At 42.7% G+C, this 16,685-nt stretch overlaps 1 protein-coding gene across 1 annotated transcript in view; it reads left to right on the top strand.

Moving 5' to 3' along the window:
• Positions 1 to 16,685, top strand: part of LOC311506055 (carbonic anhydrase-related protein 10-like) — a gene marked incomplete at both ends in the record, with an annotated part of 89,816 nt that continues 73,131 nt past the window's right edge. Inside the window, 2 exons of the mRNA XM_084569931.1 lie at positions 1 to 61; positions 4,599 to 4,673. Coding sequence (XP_084426057.1) covers positions 1 to 61; positions 4,599 to 4,673 — 136 coding nt within the window. The remainder of the gene's footprint in view (positions 62 to 4,598; positions 4,674 to 16,685) is intronic.

Genomic DNA, 16,685 nt, shown 5'->3' with positions numbered 1-16,685 from the left:
ATGCATGTCGTTTGGGATATAGCTGTGATTTTGCAAACATTTATCATCTGCACTTCATCAGGTAAGGGGACCTCCATCCTTCACAGCATTTCAACAGCACTGACACATAAGGAAAAATATCAGAAAATTAGATTTGACTATCAAATTAAATATACACGAATGCCAGAGCTCCACTCATAGAAGCTGGTGATTAAATATTACGCATTTATTATAGTGACTTTTCTTGGATGCTCATAAAAGTCACCTGCCTCTCAGGTAAATCACCGCCTATACTCATTCGGGTGTTATACAGTATTTATGTGTCAACAGGCTCTTCACACGGAGACTGTAAACACAGGTCGGTGCGCACCGACGAGAGCAACTCTATGTTTTATTCTTCAGAACTCCCACATCAAAACCCAGCACTTTGATCACGCTCATGCTGCGCACACACACGCACACACACACGCACGCATGCATATCAGAGTAGTAGTAACCGCAGTTCATACAGTAAAAGCCACACGCAGCCTACACAGAAAGCAGAGTGTGTGAATAGTTCGTGGATATCACTGTGAGTTTAGTCAGAGAGCTCAGACATTATGGGACTGTCAGTTTAGTCAAGGTCCCCATGATGGGATGAGTCAACTCAATCACCACTGAAGCTGCCAACCTTTTAACAAAATAGCAATCTGAGTTGATGGAGTCATAAAACATGCATCTTAACCTCTAGGCAAAAAGCTGCTGTCACTTTGGTTGATATCCATCTTAAAGGAGCACATCAGTGATTTTGCACTTTACCTGTATAAAGTTGGGAAACTAAGAAGAAACCTAATTTAAAGACACACAAGCTGAGATAATCTGAGATTTAGTCACGAGCTGAGGGAAGTTCTAATGGTTCTGTAGCCTACGATTCCCATAATGCAGCTAGATATCATCAGACCCTCCCCACTCTGTAGCTCTTTAAGTTTCTGAATACTCCGGCAGGATCCTTTGTTACATGCTTCCACAAAGTCTTGACAGTCACACTGAAGACATGGTTGGGTACCCCTCCTAATAATGGTGTAGACTTAATTTTGGTAGAAAAAAAATACTGCTATCTTTGTTAATCGTGTTTGAGACCTGACTCCTAAAACAGTCATTCACTGAAGCTCGGTTTATTAGTCTGCAACAGATCTACGCAGAGCCAACGCCATAGCTCTGCATAATGTTAACGTCAGCCTACACGTGTGGCACGCGGTGTTGGGAGCATTTAAACTTGCACGCTCGTGTGTCACCGTTTGCTGTGTTGAGTTTCTTCAAAAACGTGTTTGAGTTGCAGCTCATAAATGGTATATGTACAACACAGAATATAGGAAATACATTCTGTGTGCTTCTCTGGCCACTGAGAAATGCCAGTGAGGAAACGCATTTTGGATGAGTAACAGTGGCTGCGGTCCAGTTGCCGCAACGTGTAGTAGCATTTTTGGGGAGACGTACCTATGTCAAGCTGCATACTGGTGTCTGGCAATAGAGTCTTGTTAGTGGGGGGCTTTGGGTCCTATGGGCTGAGGGGAGGGGCCTCTGAGGATCATCCCACAGATACTTGATCAGTTTAGGATCTTGTGAATTTGGAGGCCAGGTCAACACCTTGTGCTGTTTTTCGTGTTTTTTTAGTTGTTCCTAAACCGTTATTGTGTGTGTGCCTGTGTCAGGCTGCATCCTGCTGGGGATGGCTGCTGCCATCAAGGAGTGTCATCGCTATGGGGTGGGGGTGCCTGGTCTGGTCTAGGTGGGTGGTACATGTCTAAGTAACACCCACACGAATGCCAGGTCCAAAAGTTTCCCAGCAGAACATTGAATTGTCGCGAGATGATCAATGTTATTTACTTCACCTGTTGGTGGTTTTAATGTTGTGGCTGATCGGTGTACATAACGCATAGATGTGGCTACTGAGACTGTGGGTTATCAACATACTTTTTCACAAGTTCACAAGTCTTGTTCCTCTTTGCATCCTCCGTGTCTCTGACAGCCCACTCTATGTTTGCAACATGTCTGTTTGCAGGTGATGGATAAGGGTAGTAAACCCTGGCGTTCAGATGCACCTGTCACGTCCCGGCGGCTCTGTTTTAATTGCGCTGTTGCTTCCGGGCAGGTTGGTTGCAAACTGTAGGATGGATTATGACAGAGCTACAGCCAAGTCAGTGGCAGCCTGAGGCCAGAAAACACACAGGACTCAAAAGTGCAGAGTTATGTGTACCGCAGCAGGCTGTGGACTTTCCACTGGCACTCACTGCATGCATCACACACAAGCGAAACTCCATTTTGACAGCTTTGTTACGCAGTTTGACAAGAAATCAACCAATAACACTTAATTTTAACAGTACATTTATCTGATTACCACAAAGGATCCATTATAATCACCATTTAATGCTCGAAGTGTTAATACTATGTTTTACAGGAATATAAACATTACTTTAATGCTAGCATACATGCTAGCAGTCAAAATGATTTATGTATGGTATGCCTCTAATCACTCAAACTGTGTGTTTGTCTGCCTTGGCGCCTTATCTGGTCTCTTTCACCCACACTTTCTTGAAACCTTCCAGATCTTGTCATTCCCCACCTGTCCACCAGATGTCCCCAGAGTTTCCCACCTTTTCCCAGTCAGCTGACCCGTCCCCTCTCTGCACACCTGTCCCCCATTCCCTCAATTAGCCCCACAGTATATATACCGGCCATTTTATGTTTCCTTTTCTGCTACACTGTTTAGCTTATGTTTACGCTCTCTTCCTGTCAGTTTGCTTCACTTTGGACTGCTGAAATGTAAGACAGTTTCTTGACCTCATTTCAAGGGCAAGCTTAAGTTTACATTTTATTAACATTAATTTATAACAAGAGAATGCTTTATGTGATACCAGCTTTACTGCACTTACCTCTAAATGGGCCTTGTGCCGGGGGTGTGTGACTCTGGTGGTAGAGCAGGTTTTCTTTTGTAGCTACTTATACATACAACAAATCGACATATAAACTTGCTTGCTCAAACTTTGCCGTTTCTGTAAAGCCATTCTAAAGTGATACTGCAAACTATGCGAAATATTCAGCAGTCAGGGACTTCTAGGCGACAAAGAAAACCAACAATTATTTTGTCTAAAACTCTGTGTGATGGCCCTAAAACTTGTTACATACTCCGCAAGAAGCAAATTTGTTCTTGTTCTCAAGGTGAGCAAGAGAAAAGTTCGTTTTGGCCAGGTCATTTTAAACTTCACGAGAAGCTCTTGTGCCGAACTCCGGAGAAGTCCTCACAGGGCCCGCCCACTGCAGCATACGTCACACGCGCTAAGCATTGTGGGAAATGCGTCGCCCTATCATGCCGTTCATCTCAACGCAGGAGATATTAGTGGTCGCACTGCGCGAATATTAGCATCTGGGAGCTCACAGAGTTGCCTGCTAGCATTTCCTGTTTTCCGCATTAACCACGCCCATTTCCAGCTTCTGATCAATCACAGAATAGTTGCCAGACACTACGCTAAAAAAAAATGTTCTGCCCGGGTGATGTGTCAAGAAGAACAAGCTTCTCACGGAGTATTTAACAGCCTTAAAACTTCCTGTATGAGACGTCTTGAGTGGGTGGTCTCCTGTTGAAGCTGGTTCTCTCTCAGTCCTCCCAGGTGGTTGGTTTTAATTTGTTTTGCTACACCTCATCTTTCACCCACCAAAATGCACAAGAATACAAGGATTGATTCAGATCATTCATATATTCATAGTTCAAATAAATATAAATTGACACCAACATGTGTTCGTCTCCCTTGTGTTTTCCCTTCAAGCTTGGTTTTGACAAATTGGGGCCTCATCTGTTATGTGACAGCAGCCTTTATTTGTTTTGATTTACATGTTTGGTAGCTTTGGTTTTAACGGAACGCTTTCCTAATAGATTTTAGAAATTAGTTTTAAATGGAGTGTGAAAATGAGTAGAGCTCATGATTACGTCTGTGGGGTTTTGGAACTGGTTGCAATAAATACTCAACCTTTTGAGTGCACACTGGCTAGGGTTGAGTGTATTGGGGCAGTAGACTACACCAGGTACTACAGTTGCAACCCATAGAGTCAAGGCACACTGGAGTGATTTCACCAATATTCAACGTTTACGCCAGTCGTACTGAACTGAAAGCAGATTAGAAGAAAGCTCTTCTTTGGCGTCTGCTAGCAGTTGGGGAATAATGTGTGTACCTGGGGATATATTGTACAAATTTAACTCATATGTCCAAGGGTCCTGACTCCAGAAGACAATAGTCAAAGACTGGGGACCAATCTTACAGCAAACCATGAATTTTCCTTCTTAACAATGTTCCTTGTGAGAATCCAGCTCGTATTCTTGCCAAATAAAATCCCCTTCAGTGACTGACGGGTACATTTCTGAGCTGTCTGTTTGGCATAACACCTCATCACAACTCCGCATATTCATTTACTCTTTTTCACCGGAATGTTTCTATCAATCATTTCACCTTATTCTCCTCATATTTCTTTCCCTTTGCTGCTGCACTGAAAATGTACCTTGTACACTACCCACGAACATGTAAAAGAAAAAAATAACCAAGAACTGTTTCTGTTTTTTTTTTTTTTTTTTCTTTTTCTCGCTGCAGCTCAGCCGATTATATCCAAGCTTGATGCAGGTTGGTGGGCATATAAGGATGTCGTCCAGGGAAGCTTTGTTCCAGGTAATGGACCGTCTTACACACCTCATACACGTTTCAAAACCAATGCATGGTCAAATATGGGGGGGGGGCTGTGGAGAAGCAACTTTTGGGCCTGTGAGCTCACAGGTTTGTTTCAACAGCTGTCAGAGGCAGAGGTCGGTTGGACCAAATCAAAACTAGTCTTTTCATTTTTTCTTCTGGGATTCTTAAGTAGGTTTTGAGATATTTATTGGATGGGCTTCAGAGATAAGCCTCAAAGTGTAAGCCGCAGCGAATGCAAACATGTAGATATGTGTGTTTAGGTTGAGTTGTGAGCACCAGATGAAGTTCTGTTCAAGAAGCTTAAGTGCATTGCAGCCAAGGTTAGGCCAAATCAACAGCGGACACGCACAAGCATGCAAAGCTTCTCTCAACTCACTCAGTATCTTTGTTTCATGTGTTTCCCTCTGCAATGCAACTAGCAGTAATCTGCATTTGTCCTGAACGTTCATTGCTTCCTTTTTTAGACCGTAATCTTCTCCGAGCAAAGCATTTCCGTTTTATCTGGGGCATCAGGAACTTTTCGAGGAAGCGTCCTAGGTTCGGTTTCATTCATTCATGAATTCCTAGAGCCTCAGTGATGTTCCCAACTCTTTCATTTCCGCCGTACTGCTTCAGGTTACTCTGTCTCCATCGTCACGGTCACGGTGCAGGTTGACATAAAACACACCAGTAAAACTCTGGCATACTGCGACATACGTTCAAGTCAAACACATTCATTCAGTGCTGATTAATCTGCACCAAGTAAATCTCTATAGCAGGTGTTCACTCATATGTAAATGTCCCAAACTACAGCATCAATGTAGATTGTGCTACTTTCATGTACATTCAAGTTGAAATGGCTGTTTTTCATTTTTGGACAAATTCTGAGTAACGAGCTGTTCTTTTGACCCGAAGCAATGAATTATCGACAGTTCACTCATTACGATTTCAAGAACGCAAAGCTAGCATATCAGCAGACATCCCAGCATGCAGTCACTCTTGTGATTCGAATTGTAAAAAGTGTAGGTTAAATTTAATAACTTACCAAAGTGTGAACTCTGGCCTGCAGAGAATTATCTTTCGGTATATTTTGATATGCCAACCATAAACCCCCTTGAACCTATGAAGGCCATGTCGACATGTCGCAATCCCCTGGTATCTGCCCTGTGAAAGAGTTTGCTAGTTTGACTTGGGGGGGATATCACACGTACATATTTTCCTGGGTATAGACAAAGCGTTTATCAACACAAGTATATCAGCAACATCTCTGCTGACTGGATTGACATCCAGGGGCAGCAATCACAGACTGTGTTAGCAAATGAGTGCGGAGATGATTCCAATTAGGGACACGTCAACTCAGCTTTACACCTCCACTGACTCATATAATTAATTAACTTCATCCAAGGTAGTGAAGCTGCCGAGACGTCGTGGCCAATCTCCTTGTCTGTGGCTCGGCACACGCAGAAAGGAGTGCCGCATAACTTTATAATTAAAATCAAGTTTCATTCGGAGTTGGACTTGCATGTTGGAGCAGAAGTCACGCTTCCCGTTTTAGAAAAGGGACGGAAATGTGTCCAAATGAAGTGTGTGTGTGTGAGAGAGAAAAGGGCCTTCGGGGAAATTTGAGAACTGTCGGTAGGCTCATCACATCAGCGAGCGTAGCCTGACTTTGACTACAGCTTTAACACCCTACTCTCACTGCACCTTTCTCCCTACATTGTGTTAGTGCTGTGCCAGCATAGGAGAAATGTCTGCTTTAGGCTATTTCTGGAGAATGAAGTGGGAATACAGTCAGCAAAAAAGAAAAAAAAAACAGAAAAACCCCAAACTAGAATGGTATTCACAACTTAGGCCACTGATGAGTGTCATCTTGTGCTCATATTTGCTGTGATCACCTGCGTGGCAAAGAGGCGATTTGTTGAGATAAGAGAGGCAAAGCTGTGGGTGTGTTGCCGGAGGAAAATTGTGCAAGAAGAGAGTCTGCCAAGAAACTTCTACCAGAGACTAAATTCCCTCTGGAGCAAGATTACTTGCGAGATAGCCCATCAGAGTTTGAGGGGAGCGCAAATGATGCAACTTCGGTTCTACTTTGTCATAAACACATAGGTGCTCAAAATGACAGATAAGAGGGGAGAGAGAGAGAGAGAGAGAGAGAGAGAGAGGGAGAGGAGGGAGTCTTACTGTGAGCTCTTACTTTGGCACCGTAAGATATGAACCTAAATATAACGCAAGTTGCAGTATGCACCGCAGACGCCAAGGAACAATGGAGAGTGTTTGGCAAGCACGAATGGCAGCAAGCATATCCGGTCCTCTGATTTAGTCCGTCGGTTCATCCAACAGCAGCTACTTAGACGAGAACACCCAACCTGTGAAACTTTATACCGCTTTTTTTTCTCTAATCTGGTTGGCCTGTAGTTACAGTTGCATGCAAAAGTTTGACGAACTGTGCTTTGGAGGCTTCATTGAGCTTCTCCAAAGGTTGTGTACAATCACATTCTTGTATCTTGATGTGGTGATGTGTTTTATTAAGTTAAATTAAATAAAAATGTATTAATATATTCGTGCAGAGGCAGTGGTTAATTTAAAGTCAAAATTAGTCTATAGGCTAAATGGTACCGCAACAGCTGCAAGAGCTAGCCTAACGGAAATTTTTCACTACCTCTGGCATGTTATTGAGTTTTCGATACACTGACACCCTCGTAATTGTGATTCATTTACAATATTAAACCAAATAATATACTTATAATAATAGTAATCCAGTCACATACTGGTAATAAATCAAAAAGATTAGTTGATTCTACCAACTTCTCATACAGTGTTTTACAGTGTACTTTTCAATCTATGAACTCGAGAAACTGAAATTTGTCATATGTTTTAATATATTTATTACTATGTGTATCATTATTATTATATTATAACATTTGGGGCTTCTGTACATTCACTCTGTCCCGTGGAGGTGCCAACTTGTCATCTCTCTCCTTGTCTCTGTCTATCTTTGCCAGGTTCATCCTTGAGTTATACAGTTCTTATGTATATTTGATCACATCTGGGTCTGGTTGTCTCCCTGTCTCCTTTCATCTTCACCCTCCCCTCGCCTTTATTCTCTCTTCTTCTTTCACCCCTTTCAGCTCTTTTCCTTACTCGATTCCTGCGGTTTTCCCCCCGCCTGAGCTTGGGCCTGGTCCACTCTCCTTTACTCTCTATTCCTCCGGCAGCTCCTCGCTCCCCAGTCACCCATCCTCCTCTCTCTTTCTCTCTTTGTTATCCCTCTCATTTCTCTTCTCCAGCTCTGTTCCCTCCAGCTCGGTCTTCCTACCAGCCTGAACGGCCCGGAGATGTTGCTATCATTCATTTGAATTTGTCAGTGGATTACCAGTTTCCTGACTGACAGGAGGCAGCAGGTGAAACTGGGTAACTTCACTTCCAGCACCCGTTCCCTCAGCACTGGCGCCCCCCAGGGATGTGTTCTCTCCCCACTGCTCTTCTCCCTTTACACTACTGACTGCACCTCAAGGGACCCCTCTGTGAAACTCCTGAAGTTTGCAGACGACACCACCGTCATTGGACTCATCCGGGACGGCGACGAGTCTGAATACAGAAGGGAAGTGGAACAGCTGGTCCTCTGGTGCAGTCAGAACCACCTGGAGCTAAACCCGCTCAAGACTGTGGAGATGACAGTGGACTTTAGGAAGAGACCCACATCAACATCTCCTCTCACCATTCTAAACAGGACAGTTCCAACTGCAGACTCATACAGGTTCCTCGGGTCCACAATTTCACGAGACCTGAAGTGGACCTCCCACATTGACTCCATTAGGAAGAAGGCCCAGCAGAGGTTGTTCTTTCTGCGTCAGCTCAGGAAGTTCAACCTGCCTCAGGAGCTGCTGACCATCTTCTACACAGCTATAGTCCAGTCTGTCCTGACCACATCCATCACTGTCTGGTTTGGATCCGCCACCAGGCAAGACAGGGACAGACTGCAGAGAACAGTCAGGTCTGCAGAGAGGATCATTGGTACCGATCTTCCCTCCATTCAGGACCTGTACCGGTCCAGGGTCAGGAAGCGGGCCAGAAAAATCACCACAGACCCCTCACACCCTGGCCACAATCTGTTCAGACTCCTCCCCTCAGGTCGGCGTTACAGAGCGGTGTACGCCAAAACCACCCGACACAAGGACAGTTTCTTCCCCCGGGCTGTCGCTCTGTTGAACTCTGAGTAGTCACAGAGTGTGAGTCCATACACATGATCAATAAACTTTTTTTGTATATACTCACTGTACAATAACCCCAGTTCGGTGTATATATTATCCTGTTTTTATGTGTACAATTTGAAGATTTATTTTATTTTTATCTTATTTATCTTATTTTTTTTATTTTATTTTTTTTTTATTTTTACCTTATTTATGATGCTTGAGTACTAGAGAGGAAGGTGCCGGAGTCAAATTCCTTGTATGTGTCATACTTGGCCAATAAAGCTGATTCTGATTCTGATTCTGATTCTGATTTGCTCGCAACTTGAGAGCCATTTGGAGCCTCTGAGGAAAAGTAGACGGTGCAGTGTGATTAGAGATGGTTGATGAGGCTGCTTCCTCTGTGAGTAGTTACCTGGACATGTGGGGGAAAAAAAGGGGGTTAGATTTTGCTGGTCATGCTAACCTAAAATGTCACGGTGACAGAAATCTTCAGGTCTCTGCTTCTAGCTTATACGGTGCTGTTTCAAAGAGAGAGGATTAATAAACAGACTCAATAGAGGAGAGCAGAGTACTGAGCAAAAACTGAAATCGTCAGGTTCATAACGTACTAGTTTCCCAAAAGGACTATAGAAGGTAAAATTATGGAGTCATAGGAGTGCCATTAAAAAAAAAAAAAAAAAAGGAAAAATCTATAAAAGACTGCATATTTTTCTGTATATCATTTATTTTAGTTTTATGCAGTGTTGCGGACTTCTTTTTATTCCTTTATTTTTCCTTACTCTTTGTGCCCTTGCCTTTGCTTCTCCCCAAAGAACCAAGAACCATCAATCAATTGGCCTTTGGAGGGGCTTCCTTTCCACACAGGGTAGTCGATTCATCATCCACGCCACAAAACTTCTACAACGGCGGGATTCATATGTGCGGGCAATTGATTCGGTCAGTTCAAGAAGCGCCGCTCAAGGCCAGTTGATTGACAGCTCGGTTCTTCAGGAAGTGTAAAACTACATCTATGACAACAAATAAAATATATGTACATACACAATTTTTATTTTTCTGCGTCATAAGAAATTTGACATACAATAAACATTGTATTTTAAAAAAAATATACATATACACATATACGGTATATTTTTTCATTCATTCATGTTTCTGCATTTTTATCTATTTTATTTATTCATTTATATATGAATTTTTGTTTTTGCTTGTAATTATTAACCTATTTATCATTTTATTTATTGCGTTTTTATAATTTCATCTTTTTAGTTTTTGTTTTGTGGCACTCCTAGGACTCCGTACATATTAAGTTACAGAGAGGAGCAGCGTAGATTTGTCACAGTAGCAGCACAACAATGCATTATTAAAGCAAATAAAACAGAAAAACAGATTACACAAACTTCTTTATAATTAGTGGTGCAGCTGCTAATGCGTGTGGCAGCACAGGAACAATTAAAACTGGACTCACAGATACATTTTATTATCTTTTTTGGAAACGGCGTTACTGTTTATCACCATATTAATATTATTACTCATTCGTTGGCAAACAATGGCCTACTTACACTTCCGGCAAACACAGTGGCATAACATTTATTTAGTGCAGTTGCTCTGTTGTACTTTGTGCTCGCAAAGCATAAAAGCCTTTATTTATTTATTTCTTCTGGGCAGTGTGGCTCAAAAAGTCCGAAACTACGGGCTTACAGAGGCTAAAAGGCTCCGCGCTTTTGAGCAATAGGTCATTTTTAAAAATTCCGCTTAATGCGTTTTAATATAAAATGATTTGGTCAATGCAATAATTGCTGCTGCCCAAACTTTCTTCCCCCGCATTGGAATAAAAATGCACTAACAACATTCACACAACTCTTTGCTATTAACCTCACAGTCCATCCATAGCTGGATATGTACATTTACTGTGATTGAATGCCACAAAATTGCACTTAATTTAGCATGTGTCCTACGTCACAAACCCCTACTATATTGTACTGTGTATAGAGTCTAGGGTATAGTGAATGAGTAAAAAAACAATACAATTAAATACTCAGTCAGTGTGAATTAGACGAGCTCTTGGGAAATACGAGCTCCTAATTATCCAATTAGATGCTTAGACAATGTCATGTTTATTTATAGAGTGAGCTGGTTAGCTGTCATGGTTAGTACTACTCAGCATGTGAAAATGACAGCATAATGTCTTCTGTGGCTTTGGGAAAACTTGACGTTTGAGAAACGTTCTAGGCTTTGGTTTGAAGATCGCAAGCAGAAATTTGGGAATTGTGAGGACATTGTCTGGATGATGATTCATTAAACCCTGTCCACGCAATCTTAAAGGGATTCGTTCATCACTTTGTAGCTGACGGTTGGTTGCTAGTAAATGTTTCAGGCTACGGTTGCCCAGGCAACACGGAGCTAGCTCTTGTCGTCACCACAATTTAAAAAAGACAGTACCGACAATGATCCCACGGCCTTTCCTTCTGGGTTCACTCTATGCTCCAATTTGGTTGTGATGCTTGAAACATCTGGATGTTTGCCTCATAAGTTGGTCAACTGTATCAGTCAACTCCCATTGGTTGTCGCTTAAAAGTTGAAATAAGTGGAACTTGGTAGCTGCACACTTTGCGTTTATTTTTCACCTTTCATTGCTACGAGCTGATGAATCAAGGCATTAAAGCTCAGTTGGTTCACCACGGTGGTTGTGGTGAGCCACTGACTTTACCCCCAGTGCCACCATGAGGTCGGCATATTTGACTTCTAGCTACATTTTTCAACTTCTCTTTAATTGACGGGTATTGTCATTCTGGTTTTCCTTTTTCCGGCTTTGGTAATGAAGAATGACATTTTCTGTAGACACGTTGATTTGAAACTTAAGTCACCCCCACTATCCTTAGCTACACCTTCTTTATTTAGTAAAGCATGCTAAAACGACGTAAAAACACAGACATATCGCTGTTGTCAATCTTGAGCATATTAGCATGCTGATAATAGCATTTAGCATAGCACGAATGCCCAAAATTAGATGTAAATAAGACTAAAGTGATATCTTACGAATTAAAATCCTCTTCTGAACCAGGTGAAATGAAGTTGAACCCCTGTTCTGTAGCCTTCCTGTTGCTAAAGCTGCTACAAATGTGGACTTTATTTTATTATTATTTTTTATTTTTTTGGCTGCAAACTGGTGAGATGGGATTCTCTACTTCCTTTTAAAGTGTGAGCTTCTCTGCTTTTTTGGCTCAGCGTGGCAGACTGAAAAAAAACTGTCAAACTGCCATTCTTCAACACACAACTTGTCTGCCCGGCGCTGTAAGAGGTGGAAAAGTGTGCGTTGTGTTTGTGAAGTGCCATCCTCTTAGAGGGATGTACCAAAAATAGATTTATTTATTTTTTTCCTCAGACTTGCTGTATGTAGAGCAAAAAGGGGACCTTTAAATAATAATTCATCTTAAGTGATTGTCAGATAATTAACTTAAGTGCTGCGCTTCTTCTCCGACAAGAGATCATCAAGAGTCGGGTTCTTTTGTCGTTTTGGCCACAATTTGTAACAAGATCAAGTTGTGAGATCTTAAAGGGGAATTACCGTTTTTTTTACAACCTGGACCTTATTTCTCGCATAAAACATGATCATTTACTCACCCACATAACGTTGGTGTCATTTGGAGTAATTCAGAAGATATGTAGATCCAGCGGATCGATGCATATATCCATATAGTGGGAGTGACTGGGGCACCGAAATGCAGCCTCTAAATAGCGCATTATCTGCCATGAAACTTGTTCATTTCACCAATATTTTGTTATCGTACGCTAGTGCTATTCCCTGTTGAGTCTGGAGTTACCTGTTATCATATTCCGGGGTCTGTAGATTGACCTACTAACTTCTGACCTGGATGATGTCATCTCTGAGCGCCACACGCACCTGCGACGTTCGGGTTGTTTACCTGTAATTTGCTACTGCTAGTTTTTTGCAACATTGCTGAATATTTTTCCGATTCTGAGGTTGTGGACGACGACTTTGTTTATGATGGACGTTTTGAGCCAGAGTATACGGATGAGGAGCTCGTTGAAAGGAGAATGCGGAGGCAGAGAGAGGAACAGCTCGCCAAAGAACAACAAACCGCTGCACGTCCGCAAATAGACAACAGGTAACTCGGGATTCAACAAGGAATAGCACTAGCGTATCATAACAAAATATTGGTGAAATGAACGAGTTTCGCGGCGTTATTTAGAGGCTGCCTTTCGGTGCCCCAGTCACTTCCACTGTACGGATATACGTGGCGCTCCACTGGATCTAAATATCTTCCGAACATCTCCAAAAGACACCAAAGTTATATGGGTGAGTAAACGATCATATTTTATGCCAGAAATAAGGTCCAGGTTGTAAAAAACAGTAGTTTCCCTTTATGGATGTTGGAATTATGTTACAGGAATGAGATGGAGCAAGCAATACAGCGTGTTCTTGTGGTTTCTCTCGTGTTGTCGCCACTGTGTTCGTGTGCCTGCTCGGCCACAAGAGCGTGGAGTTGAAAGGACGGAGATGGGAAAAGCAAGGAAGACGTGTGAGGACAGGGTCTTGCTTATGAAGACAGAAGAAAAGCGTTGTCTCGGGGGAGCTGCCCTTTCCCACTGATATATCTCCACACTAGCTCTAACCGTGTGTTTCTTTATGTGTGTGTCCATCGCTGGCCTTAAAGTGAGAGGTGGGGAAAGAAAAGATGAGGAGGAGAAGGTGATCTCAGGGGATTGAGCCAGTCAACCTTTCAGCTTTCTCCAGCAGCTGCAGCCAGAGTCAAATTTAACGGCAGCGTTGAGGGTTGTCTGAGAGAGAGAGACATATTTCTTTATAATTTTGCAGTTTGGGTTTCAAGTTTCACAAATGTAAGTTATCTTTATGTGGCAACTCAATGCTGCCTGTTTGGCACCACCAAGATGGCGACGGCCGGAGCTAAAACACTAAGCTTCAAAAATCCTATGGATGTCATCACAGAGGTTTTGCACATCTTCTTCTATATGTTCAGTGCTCTAAACAAAACGCCACAGAACTTGAGTTTAAAGTGTTTAAACCCAAATTAAGACGTCTATGTCAATGCTTCCAGCTTTTTGAGTTTGGAGGGAGGTTAGTTATCGCCCAAGTCATCGCATTTTATGATATATGACGATTTAACGGCGTTGCTGGGGTCGGGGTTATCACTCCTCAAATTGTGGAAAAGTTAAGTCAGGAGGATGTTCGGCAGAATCCGGAGGGTTGGCAAAAGGGTTCCTTTGGGACCTTGCTTTTGGAGTGATCTTTGTTGGTCCACCACTCCTGCGGAGGGTAACAGTCGTCTGATATCTCCTCCATTTGTTCACAAGCTGACTGTGGATTTGTTCATTCCAGACTCTTAGAGATGTTTTTTTTTTTGTTTTTTTTTAACTTTTTCCAGAATGACGATCAAGAACAACTCTTTTTCTAAGATTAAGAAGGTTGCACTTGCTTTTGCACCTCACAGATATGTAATATTGGGTCATTTTAATGGATAAAGAAACACAAAAGCATAATATTTCTGTTTCGAGCCATTTTTATGTAGAAATGTCAATATTTTTGAGAGGTGGGAATACTTTTAAGAGGCACTGTACTTTTTTTTTTTTTCTTTAAGGAGCTCATTTTTAAATGCGCTGCAAGACATATAAGGCATTAAACAGTATGTTGTTTGCCTTTCCCTGGAATTTGCAATTGTACATAAAAAAAGTTGAACCTAATTTGGGCTGACGTTTGGTTTCGCCGATGTTCCCGTTCGCGCGCTCTTAAAGGCTGCATTTGAATGCGTCTCCCACCTGTCCCCGACGAAGATGGCGGACGGCCCGCTTAAGACAAAGAAAAGCGAGAACAATGAGGAGGCAAAACAGACTGTATCACCTCCGGCGTGTTTGTGGAAGAGAAAGGCAACTTGCATATAAGTCACACCTCTTTGTGTTATTTGCGTTGTTGCGGCGGCGGGGGCGTGTGTCGGTTCAGGATGCAATAATGTGGTTATTGTTAAATGCGGACACGTGCACCTGTGTGCGTGGCGCGGAAATGGATATTTCTGTGTCGGTGCACATGTGTTTCGGGTGTATAATATCACAGCTCAGGGTTGTTATTTGGGTGTGCTGCAGAGTGAGTAAGTAGGACACCAAGTTAGTGATCACAGGAGCCTCTGCCTTGCTCTCTCGCTCCCTCTTTCACACATACACACACACACATTGCTCTTTTCCATATATATTTCTCTCTTCGTCATTGTCATGCAGTTTCCCTATTTCCACCTATCTCTTTCTCACTCTTTCTTCATAAAATCTCTTTTTGTCAGTGCCTCGCGTTCTCTCTCTCTCTCTCCCCCTCTCTCTTTTCTCTCACTCTCTCTCACGTATAAAGTCTTGCAGGGAGCCACAAGAGAGAAGGGGGGGAAATGAAGAGAAGTAGTGCGATAGGGGGGAAGAGGAGGAGGAAACTTCATTCCTCCCACGCAGTAGAGGAGATGTGAGCAATTTTAGATGGGACTAAAGGACAGAGGGGATGTGAAACGGGGGGGGGAAGAGAGAAAATAAGACATAAAAGAAGAGTGTAGGAAGAGAGAGAGATAAAGAGAGAGAGAGGCCAATGGAGTTATGATACTCGATCTCAATAATCTCCAGATATCATTACACATCCACATTCTTCATGCCTGATGGCCGCCCGCTACGTTTCTCGCAATTACTCACCGCAGTAACGACATTAGAGCTAATGCTGGCGGTGATTATGGCTCCGCCGCTATTTGTTCTCGTGTAGCCGGGCCGCCGCGGGGGCTGCTGTAACGGAGGGGCACGTGCTCTCGGAGGCGTCGCGTTTGCCGTAGTTAAAGATCGCAATGGATTCATTACGGGATAATGTAGCAGAGCTGCGATGAGATGAGATGAGGGGGCTCGCCAAGGTACGGGGTGTGACTATGGGGTTTGTTCATTTAGCTGCAGCTTTAATCTTGCTGTAAATGAGCAGGCTGGTATGAAGGTTGAACCTGTGACTTCTCGGTTACGTAAAGGTCACACGTTCAGGTACTTTTAGGTTGTTAAAGCTCGGTTTAACCAGGTTATGGTTAACTGTAGTGATATATTACATCATCTTTACCAGTGGCATCTGGTTGGAGCAACCTCAAAGTGCCAAAAACTACATTGCCTTCACTCAATTCCCCAGAGACCTCCACGTTAAAATGTCCAGCTTTACAGCAGAACTAACCCTGACAAATGAACAGTTGGTGAATTTCTAAGGATTAACATTTTCCATAATTGCGGGCGTGGCCAGCTGAGTGCACCTTCCCACTTCCCTCACCAAACCTAACCTCACTAAATGATGTGGTTAAACTTAAATGACCTGAAACTACTCGAGGCACCTCCCACTGTCAGTCATCCAGAGAAGAGAGTCTACGCACACTTGTTAAACATGAATGAATTGTAAAATAATTATGAATTAATGCCTCGTAGAGCTGAGTTTTAAACCTTTAATTAATTATTAATCAAATGATAGCTATACCCTAAGTTGATATATCAGTACATAAAGTGAATTAGTAGTGACCCTAACCCTACTCGAAGTAAGGAGGAGAGGAGCGTTCAACAACGAAAAAAAGCACACCGATCAGCCACAACATTATGACCACTGACAGGAAATGTAAATAACATCGACCATCTTGGGACAATACAGTGTTCTGCTGGGAAACTTATAGACCTGGCCTTCATTGGTGTGGCTGTTACTTAGACATGTACCACCCACCTAGACCAGACCAGGCACCCCCACCCCATAGCAATGACACTCCTTGATGGCAGCAGCCATCCCCAGCAACTCAAAAAACAT

Source organism: Chelon labrosus (genome assembly GCF_963514085.1).
Source record: "Chelon labrosus genome assembly, chromosome: 21".
NCBI classification, from domain to species: Eukaryota; Metazoa; Chordata; class Actinopteri; order Mugiliformes; family Mugilidae; genus Chelon; species Chelon labrosus.
Note: the sequence above shows the minus strand (reverse complement) of the source record. Positions and strands in the feature narration are given on the sequence as shown.